This window comes from Rhopalosiphum padi, chromosome 3 (genome assembly GCF_020882245.1).
Source record: "Rhopalosiphum padi isolate XX-2018 chromosome 3, ASM2088224v1, whole genome shotgun sequence".
Classification (NCBI taxonomy): Eukaryota; Metazoa; Arthropoda; class Insecta; order Hemiptera; family Aphididae; genus Rhopalosiphum; species Rhopalosiphum padi.
The window spans coordinates 72,900,290-72,912,283 of NC_083599.1; the positions used below are offsets into that span (position 1 = coordinate 72,900,290).

General features: G+C 28.8%; 1 protein-coding gene across 2 annotated transcripts in view; it reads left to right on the top strand.

The window, feature by feature from the left end:
• The window catches only part of LOC132923671 (putative fatty acyl-CoA reductase CG5065), a 50,259-nt gene extending 38,346 nt beyond the window's left edge, over positions 1-11,913 (top strand). For both annotated transcript variants that reach the window (XM_060987595.1, XM_060987594.1), the window contains exons 4-8: positions 2,067-2,322; positions 3,594-3,786; positions 8,924-9,163; positions 10,936-11,193; positions 11,301-11,913. In XM_060987595.1, coding sequence (XP_060843578.1) covers positions 2,067-2,322; positions 3,594-3,786; positions 8,924-9,163; positions 10,936-11,193; positions 11,301-11,373 — 1,020 coding nt within the window. In that variant the 3' untranslated portion in view covers positions 11,374-11,913. The remainder of the gene's footprint in view (positions 1-2,066; positions 2,323-3,593; positions 3,787-8,923; positions 9,164-10,935; positions 11,194-11,300) is intronic.
• The last annotated feature ends 81 nt before the right edge of the window (positions 11,914-11,994 follow it).

An 11,994-nucleotide genomic window follows, 5' to 3' on the forward strand; every position in this document is an offset into this window, starting at 1 on the left:
ATGCGAATTTCACATGGCCCAGAAAGTTAATGTTGCAGTATAATAAACGCATCATACATATACAATCGTATGTTTATAAAGTAGGTACCTATAAATGACGTGGCGGCGTGGGTGTTAGAACAGCCCTAACAACTGTTTTTTTTTCACTGATAAAATTCTCATCATATAGTCTCTTACCTACAATTTATTTCGAACTATAAATAAAAGGAAGCCATCCGCTAGACTTGTCTCCAGCTTATAAACGTATAGTTACTTACAACATAGCAAAATGTATTGTGTTCATCATGTTGTAGTTCCAATTTTTTATAGTAGTCATTATTTCATTAATAATATATATAAAAAAAAGAACAAAAAGAAGTGAATTCTATTACATTGAACTTATTGCCTACAGGCAATAGAACATTAACTATGTTTTATCGTGGGTTTTATACGATATTTAAATTTTTAAGCGAGTTATGATAATTTTTAAAATGTAATATCTTAAATATATCTTATATTATCATTACGACATTACCTATATTCACATTCTGCTCAAAAATTAAAATATTGTAAAAAAACCTTCAAGAAAATACGGATAATGTTTTCATCTTTAAATTAGTAATAGGTCAATAATTCAATCTAGTATTAAAGCTAACTACGAACAATTGAAAACAGATGAAGACAAATTCTCTATGTTTGCTATATATAGAGATATTTCGTATACGTGTGATGTTATTCTTTTAAATCAATGCTATTATAAATTAAATAATAATAATTAAAGACCAGATTTTACATAAAATACATGTTTATATTTTTATAAGTAATTTTACAATAAATAAATAAGTACTTAGCTGTAGTAATCAAAAATTATTTTTCATATTTTGTGCTTTTTATATGCATATTTGAAACTTTTTAAGTGTATATTTTAAAATTTTAAATGCATATAAACCCGGTTTTTAATAATAATATAATTAATATAATATCAGTAGTATATCATCACGTATGCAGTGAACTTTTCGCTGTCAATAACCATAAATCGGTGAAATACACAGATAAATCACGCAGTGAACACCTACACAGATAAGACACTTACTAACTCTGGACACGCATCATTCATTCAAAATGCTACGCACAGTCTACGGTACCAGATAGCTAAAACGTGTATCCGTAATGTTAGACAAGTTTATGAAAATAACTGATTTGAGGTAGTTAAGTTAAATCAACGTTAAAAACGTTAGGCTACAAGTTAATAGATAACAAATAATATATTTAGCTAAAAAAGATTTTAGTTAATACAGAGAAAATATTAACTTAACCCAAAGAAGTTCATTCGTTTTTTGTTTAGTTACCACTAGAGGTCACACGTATAATGATTACGTAACTTTTAATTTTTTTTAAATTATAAACCATTATGTTGTAATAAATACATCTCATATTAATATATCATTCCTTTTTATTGCAAACATAGGTAGTTGTAGCTGTTTAAATTAGGTTATTCAATGTTTGCATAAATAAATTATTAAATAAATGAATATTTAAATATATTTTTTTACAAAAATGAAAATATCATTTATTTACTAATTTGAAATCCAGTTATAGATATTAAATATATACATACATATTTTCTCGATGTACATTAAGATTAGCCAACCCATTTAATTAGGAGTATTGTTTTTAAATTATTTTTTTTACAATCAATTAACAACTCGACAACTGGTAATTTTATCTATATGTTCGACGTGTCATCAATGAAATACAAAATATTTATCTGAATTTCGATAAACTTTGATAAATTTAATACTATGACAATAGTCAAGGTAACTTTTAAATTGCCTAGTTAATGCCCACCTTTGTGTGACAATAACGACGGGTAAAGTATTACCGTCTTGAGTCAAATCAACCTAATAAAGACCACCTCCACCCCGAGATTTTCCTGCGAAGTTTCTGTGCTATTATAGCGTACCGATAACACGGCACAAATACATAAAAAAAAAACAATTTAACAATAACGGCTGATTATAATGATATAATATTTTTTATAAATTATAATACATATTGCTGACTTACAAATATAATTGTCGTCGCAGGCTATGATCCATGTATCGACAGCGTACTCGAATGCGGATAAAGCAACGATCCAAGAGTCAGTGTACAAGCCACCTGCAGATCCCGGGTTCGTAATCAACTGCTGCCAGAAAATGTCCGAGGACGACCTACGGGAGATGGGTCGGCGGATGCAGGGTAACCATCCGAACACGTATACTATGACCAAAGCCATGGCCGAGTGGGTAGTCGCCGAACAAGCGGATGACATACCAGCGGCAATCGTCAGGCCCAGTATAGGTATGAACGGATAATGTTATGTTATAGGTATCTATGTTAGGGGTATCCTTTAATTGAGGGGGGGAGTGAGTGATATTAAAAAAGGGTGTTTACATTATGCACAACAATATCGTTAATGTACAATGATAACAATAATCTTAATATTTTTAAGTACATTTAATTTTACATAATTTTATTTTTAATTATTATAATTTACACATAACGATGAATTGATTCATCAATACCATACAGGTAATCTTTTGTGGTAATTATTATAACTAAATAATTAAGCTAAAAACTCAGAAAAAAAGAAACAAGTTATACAATTTACTACTAAATAACCAAAACAATACTTGGATAAAAAAAAAATCCTCTAATTCAACGATCACCAAACTCCCTGCTCAGACTATCATTCCATTTAACCAGTGACCACACTCCAAAAACACACATGGTGATCATGGCATGGTCAGTTACACTATCCCGTGTACACAAACGCCCAACATCACTTTCGAGTTTCGATCGCTATAGTTATAGCAGTTTTTATAATCGGTTATATTAAAGTATGACTAATTGAACGTAATTTCACCTTTGCAGTTTAAATGTAAAGCACACTCGAGGAGAACAGCGAATATGTAAGCACTTTAATGTCCTATATATTTGATGCGAATCACATCATCTACGGTGCGTTTATTCAATACAAATAAGCCATAGTCTTTTCCGGATTTGCATCTGCTAGCATTATTCTATTATAAGTTCCTATAATTGAATAAATCACGAATTTCACCTTTTAAAGACAATATTATTTTGGGGATTATAACTTATCCATTTAAAAAAATAGTAAGTTAGCTATAATGAAAAAATAATAACTGTTTAAATTAAGAAAAACGACTTTTTTTAAATTAAATTAGATGTACTAAATATATAATACAAAAACAGATTTATAATTTTCTATAAAATAATATTATTCATTTTTGGTTATGAAAAGTCTTTTTTAATTTTTAACTAAAAACGCTCTAGAAATAATACAAATAATTTTATTGATAGTGCCAAAATAATTTTTTAACAGAATTGTTTAATATTTATAAAATGTACGCAATAACCAATTACGGCACTGACTAGTGGCTTAAGACCACCTGTGAAATACTTATAGAATTGTATTTACATTTGTTAATTTACATTTTTCGAACTGCCATTTGCCGATATCAAAACCTTTGCAAAACGACGGTTTAAAGAATACCGCGACAATATTATTTGACAAAAATGACAGTATTATGTTAAAATTATGTTCAAAGTGACTGCCGCTTGGAAAGAACCGTTCGAAGGATGGGTAGACAACATGAGTGGCATCACGGGTATCATGATGGAGATAGGACGGGGCACGATTAGAAGCATCGTGTGCGACCAGAAGCTCCGAGTGGACATCATACCTGTCGATATTCTAGTGAATACGCTAATAACGTCTGCCTGGCACACGGCCACATACAGGTAAAAACAAAATGAAAAGCTTACAGTGCTTACACCATTAATAATTGTTAACTAATTATTATTGATTTAGAAAAAATTGGAAAAAAGTTGATTCACTGCGTTAATTTTACGCACTGTTTGATTCTTATTCGAAGCTCAATACTCTTTTCTATTTACATTGTTAATATTTTTTACTTCAAAAACATTTCAATCTAAATAGAATTTTTGTCGTAGCCTCATTTTTGAATGTTATCTATCCCTTCTTATAGCTACGCTGCACCTCTACTATATTTATTTGTATACGTTAATTAATATTTTTAATGTCAGTAGGTATATAATATTATATACATATTTAAGATTTAACATATTATATGTAATTAATAATTACCTATTAATCAACAGCATCGGAACTTACGCAAATTTTAGAATTTAAGTAGCATAATTTTTTTTTTTTCATGAAAAAACTTGCAAGTACGTAGTAGATAATTATCAAATTTAAAAATAAAATACACTTATACGTCATAAATGTAACTATTTTTTTCATTACTAAAAGTGTTTACACGAATACACGCATACGTCATACTTTATCTAGTAAACATTTAAAAAAAAGGTCGGTGAGTACATATATACATATTTAACATATTATGTAATTATTAATTATTAATCAATAGCATCGGAACTTTCATAAATTGGAGAGTAGTATTATTTTTTCATTCAAGTAGGTACATAGTAAGTTATTACCGAATTTAAAAATAAAATACACTTATACCTACGTCATACGTGTAATTATTTTTTTCAATTCTAACAGTGTTTATACGTATACGTCATAGTTTATCTAATTAACATTAAAAAAATGTCGGTAGATACAATAATACATATTGAACATATTATGTAATTAATAATTAGTAAGTGCGCTAATTATTAGTAATCAATAGCCTTGGAACTTTCGTAAATTGTAGAATTTAAATGACATTATTTTTTCATTCAAGTACATAGTAGATAATTACCATTATCACCAAATTTAAAAATGAAATACACTTATGACGTATATTATAAATATTTTTTTTTCATTTCTAAAAGTAGAGATGATAGATAAGCAAAACAGAGAATAATAACACGAAAAATAGCTGGTATGAGTAAAGAAGAGGTGGGGAACAGAACTCTATAGAGGTGTAGGACAAGAATAGCTGACCCCATATATATGGTTGGGAGTTAAGGACGAAAAAAAAGAAAAGTAAAATATAAAACACTTACCACTAATTGAAAATACTTATCGTTAATTGCTAGTACTTATTAATTAGTCTTTATTTTTTATATTTTAAGCATTTAATTTGATATTAGATGAAATATTCTAAAATCTATTAATGCACGACTCCATCATACTTCAGGTTATTAAAGAATTAGACTCCTAGGACTCTTAGTATGAGTTTTAATAATTAAGTAAAAATAAAAGTTGTTATAACTTATAAAATATTCAAAATATCGATATACTTACGGCTATATGTCCATGTTAAAACAATTATAACAATTATTAGTTATGGATTAAATTTGACATTCTGGATGTATAATAAATATTAATAATATGGCATGGGACCGAAATTCAAATACTTTATTTTAATTTATTTTAATAATCAAGTGACTTGACTTTTTTTTATTACAACTCAATAAAATTTTTACATAATTTATGTACATATTTTATACTGTAACGAAATTTTATAAAATAAATTGAAATTTTTTTTTTAAATTTTTATATATTCTAGCGTTGAATATAACTAATAATAATAAAAAATACCAAGTATTTATAAAAAAATAAAACATAGTTTTCGTTATTATCCAAGTATTCTAGGTTTATTGAGATTAAATTTTAATAAAAGTTCCATAATATTGACTGCTATTAGAATTGATGAATGGTAAAAGCCAGTAAAAGGGATTGAACATCATATTTATTTTATTCAATAGTTATGGTTAAATAAATACATTTTCTTTGTATACCTTTATTTCTTAAGACTTTTCCTCCCTAGTTTTAATTCTATGTTATTTCCTACATAATTCAAATAAAAACGTAAATCAGTTTAATTTTATTTCAAGTTACAAATTCGTTTTTACCATTTACCTTGCAATGTAGACACATAATATATTATATTAAAACATTATTAAAAGTTTAAAAATATATTTTCCTCATACTATAATAAGAGAGTTACAATGAATCGTTTGAATCAAATTGACCCAATCACTTGGTACCAATATAACTACTTCTATAATACGTGTTACGTGTCGGTAATTTTTTTCAGGCATTGCAAGTTTAAAAAATAATCAATTAGCATTTAGCCTACATGTAAGTATACTTACCTATGCCTGGATTGTAAAAGAATGTAATTAATTTACTTTTTCTTGATTATAATGTACCTACAAACTACTGCAGGTGTCATATTGAAAACATGTCATTAACACATACACACACACACACACACACACACACATATATATATATATGTATATTATATACGAGTATGTTCACTATCTCAGTGATTTTAATTTTCTCTAATAAAAATGTTTATACAGGCATGACGCAATTTTTCGGCCTCCCCGAATGCAGCTTTCATTTTCTTCCCACAAAATCTTAAATCACAATAGATGTGTAAATAAGTACTTATAAGTCGGTCCTAGCTATAATCAACACATCTATATACTATAATGGTTTCGCTTACGATGAGCGTCCCCAAACATATGCCCAGTGAGTTGTGGTTGTCCCTTGTCATTGTACAATGTACATTTATATATTAGTAGGATATTATACAAACAATATTTTGTTCGCCGATAAAAGCGCGGCAGATGGGCGTCGGTAATATAATATTATACAATATAATATATTTACCGTGTTTTCTAGAAGCGTCCATCCATTATAAGTGCTTTTAGCGAGCGTGTTTCAAAATCACTATCGTCCTCGTACCATCATATGGTATATAAAATCACTGCATAGTTGCTATACGTGCAACTTATATTTATAATAGATTAATATTAATTGATAGATATAAATTTATAATATAGGTAATACCGTTCACGTTAAAGACACATAATATATAAACGTGACACATTAGTGGAGCAATAAAAGTGGGAAGGGAGTGATACCGTTACAAAAATTTATTATATAATATTTACACTCACTAAAAACGTAGAAATGAGATCCCAGATTTTTTTAATACAAATATATTTTTTATCAATTTTTAAACGTTCCATAAAAATGACAACGAAATATTATAGAGTTTTTACTTTTAATTTTTAGCCTATTGCCATTAAAGTGGAATACGATTATGATGTGTTAATATTTTTTGAATTTATAAAAAATATTTGCTTTTTTTAGAAACTAGTTTTCACGTCATATGTTATAAAAAAAAGTTATAAGATGCTAGTAGAAATATATTTTGGACTTTGGTACACCTACGGTCAAAACACATATCTATAGTATTAGAGGTAACCTTGGTATCTAATATTTTTAATTAATCAGTGAAAAGTTAAATTATATACCTACATTTTATGATCTTGTAAATAATGATTTTTCATGTTTCATAATATATGAGAACATTATAAAATTATACACCTAAATATTGTATTAGAAACCCATAATATACACATTTTTACTCTTATCAATTAATTAATTGTAGAATAATAATTTACTTTTTATACCAAGAGATTTCTAAATTATGACCATACACCAGTTTTATTAAAACATTTTTAAAACCGTATAGCAAAGTTGGAATTATACAATCGCTTTTGTAATTTATGTTTATAATTGACATTTCTGAAAAGGTTTTGTAAGGGGTATAATATAGGCAATTTGAATGATAAAAAATAGTATTTAATTAATATAAAATATAATACTTAAATTCTAGCTATTATATTAATTTATATTAACTTATAGATTTTCATCGCCTTTGATGCATACTACGAAATTATTATAGAAAATGCTTAAAATATTTCCCTAACACGGACAGCTATTAAGTTGGTATACTCGTTGTAAAGATAAAACACTTGTTATAAAAATTAAAGTTCACAACCTTTCTAGGGCATACACCTTATTGTGACCATCTACTTCGTAATGTTAAGTATACATTATGGCTTAATTATTTTTTTTTATTTAAATATTTTATCTAATCAGCTATAATTTTACCTATGATAAATAATATTTAAAAAAAAACCCATTTCAAAATATTGTGATTGGTTTTATCATTTACTCGCTATATCTGTTGTCCAAAATCAGACAGCATTTGTAGACGCCGAACGCGTCAAAATGTTTAGACAATCGCGAATTCAGTGTTTTAGTCCCCTCGGACTATATATTATTACTGGAACATTTGTCGGAATTTCGACAAACAAGCAAATATTATCTAATAGGTACTAGTATTGTGTTTTGTCGATCTGGAAAAAGATATAGTCTCGTCCCACTTTTCGGGAAGATCCACGTTTCTGTGTTTATTAATAATTTTAACAATGTACTTACCCATCAAAAATTGACAGCGAGACGTCCTCTTATAATATACACCAATATAATATCAAAAAAGGCCGATTTATAACCGACGTGTAGCCAAAACTATGATAGCTTGGGGTTTGACATTTTCGTGGTGCTTTTTTATCATCGCGTAGGTTTGTACCTAAAAAAAAAAAGGATTTCGTGAAATTTTAATTTTCAATTTTCGATTTGTACGTATTTTAATACGTATAATTTGTACGTACCCTCTCGTTGAGTTACGACACACAGACATAGTGTTGTTAGAATATAGAATGTTTATTATTATTAAACAATTTAATAAATCGGTGTAAAACATTAACAAACATCGTTTATTCGGCGGTCTTACCGGTGACAGTGTCTTTTACGGAGACAGCGGTCAAAACAAAAACTAAAAGCTGCCATGCCGAGTCATTGGGCCCGGGGTACAGTGTGACCATCGAAGGGCACGCAGTGTCCCTGGCCCTTACAATAATTTTAAAAAAAAAACTAATAAAAATAATAAAAAAATTATAGCAAATTAATTGTTGCTAACAGTGTATTGTGTAATATTGAATAATAACATAACGAAACATAGTTTCGGCCGATAATTATATAATAAAATATAATATAAACATGTAATATACGACAATTAATCGCGTGTTCGTGTTTCAGGCAAAACGCCGTCCGGGTGTACAACTGCACGTCCGGAGCTTTGAACCCGCTCCGCTGGGAGGAACTGGGCAACCTGTGCCAGTACCACTCTCTGACCGCGCCGTCCAAGTACTTGCAGTGGTATCCGGGCTTCTCGTTCCGCACCAACCGCATGGTGCACAGGCTGTGCGAGATCCTGTTCCACTTCGTGCCCGCGTTCGTGCTGGACATCGTGCTCCGGCTCACCGGTTCCAAGCCCATGTGAGTGTTATATCGTGTGACTAGTGCTTGATCGACTGCCGCTTACGCGGGTCATACGACAAGGCTTTGGAAATTTGGCCGTTTTTTTCACGACCGAAGCGAAAAAGAGGGGAGGAAAATGTGGGTAGGCACCCGTTCACAGCTGTACTGCTGAATGTGTCGAGTGTGTAAGTCGTGTCGTACGTGTTATAAATTTGAATTCAAAAGATGAATCGTTTCGTACGAAAAACACCATCTGTCAGCCTATATTATTATAGCTGAGAAAATTCCATGATTTATATTTTATTTTTATTCGTTATCGAGACAAATTTGAACATCGAGTATCTCTAGATGTCATTGGAACGAAAAGTACTCTCGTTTGTACGTATCAAAATTTTAAAATATTTAACACATTGCCGACATAAATGTATGCTATAGTTATTAATAAATCTGATGACCTGCACACTGTCGATATATTATTATATAAATTACACTACTTTAATGTGTTCTTTTCAAAATTCAAATCAGAATCAGCTAGTACTAGTTTACTATACAATAATAATAATTAATAATTGAAACAAAAAAACTGAACAAAGAGCGAGTTACAAGGGGCGCAAAAAAAAAAAATTAGATACAAAATTCAACGTAATTATATATTTTATTCTGGGATATGTTTGGTTTCCGTTAAACTGAAAAATAACTAGTTAGAAAGTAAGTTAACAAAATTGTGACTTTCTAACTAGTTAATAGCCATCTCTGAGTTACCACTGCCGATCATAATAATATTATATTATCATCGTATTACTATATAACAATAGTTTAGCCGTATAGGTACCTACCAATATTAGACATTTAAAATGTACCTACAATTTTAATAGTTTGTAAAAGTGTTTCGTTACGAGATTTTGTAGAGAATTGAAAACCGTTTTCTAATTGTTTATCGTCCAACGCATAATATCACACGAAACATAGTTAAAACAATTATTAACATCCGTAAGATGTCAGATTTGCTGTTCAAAAAGTAATTTGATAATTAAAATATACACTATACTCCGACAAGTGCATAATCCTCATTAGTCATTATTATCATTACTTTATTTTTATTCCCTTTGTACCTATATAATATCATATACATAAATACTAATGTCTAATATTCGTTTACACGGCAAACTCAATGAACATATTAATATTATAATTTGCTTGTATAAAGAATTGCCTATAGTCGTCCCCTTAATAATATAATATACAATTGAATAAGTACATAAACATTCATTAATTTATTAATATAATATTATTCTATTACTCATAAATTAATCATAGACACTATTTTAATTAAGATTGGTTGACATGGAGTATGAATAATTTCACCGATTAGAATTTTCATCAGTTAAATCGCATTAATTTTAACATCAATAATTTGTCTTCTTAATATTTTAGTATTGATAAATTCAATTAATGTATATATTTATAGACATTTTTGAATTTCAAACTATACTTTTACAAGCTTTAATCATCGTTTAACCATGTTTCTTTTGGGCCCAACCTTGCTACCAGTGATCAGTTTGCAACATGGGTAAGCAATAAACCTAAGATACTAATATACCTTGCTCACAGTACTGTGATAAATTTCAACTAATTTACTTTGTGTTGGTGAAGGAATGGTCACCCGTTCTCATTCCAGCTTAAGCTTTAAAAATAAGAATTGAGTAATAACCAAAAAGTATTCTTTCTAGCCCCGAGTGGTGCTCACAATTTTAAATGCAGTGCCTAATACATTGTGTGTTGTTCCACAGGATGTTGAAAATTTATCGTAGATTCAAAATGGCTGCTCGAACCGGTGAATTTTTTGCACTTCATCAGTGGGATTTTATCAGCAAGAACATCCAGGAGCTTAACAAAGACATTTCATTTGTCGATAGGCGGACGTTTCCCGTAGACATCACTCAAGTAGTGTGGGACACATACGTCAAGGACTATGTGTTTGGCATACGAAACTACGTGCTCAAAGATCCACCATCGACCATCCCACAAGCGTTGAGTAAACTACAAAGGTATAAACGAAGAAAACTGTTTTTTTTTTACAAACACAAAAGCAAAATAAACAGTCTAGCCCAAAAAATGCCTAATAATAATACATCAACATTTTGTTTTATTTCAGATTTTATTGGATGCATAGGATGGCACAATGCGCGTTTATCGGGATAGTAATGCATGTTCTCAAATCAAAGTGATCAGAAACAAGATTTTATTTTTTGTATAATATTAACTACAAATATTATAATTATATATTATGTTATGTTACATGAATAGTATTAAGTAATTGAACATTTAATTTTTTTTTAGTGTTACATAAAAATTGATGTAATATTCTATTATTTTATGGTTTGCATAGTATAATTTTAGTATTAAATTAATTTTATCGATCATATCATTACAATATGTAAAAAAAGTTTTATATATATATAATATATTTATAAAATACCTACTATTGATATAAGATATAATAATTTTTGGGCATCATTAAAAGACACCAATAATAATAGTTAATAACCGCAGTCTTTTTGTTGTTTTTTAAAAAATAAAATAAAATATTTTCCATTTTCAAACACGCAATTATGTCATTAGAATTTAAAATAATCCAACGATATGTCATACAAAGCACAACTTTAAATAATTATAATGGTATCTAGATATCATACCAGTGAGCAGTATACATAATGTTACAAGATCACAGATCACAATGTATAGTATTAAAAAAGTTAAGTTGTATAGATGATATTGTCTTGTCATTCTCAATCAATTATGATAAAAATTTAAAAAAAAAAAGTAATTATGTTGTTAATCTTCGGGAA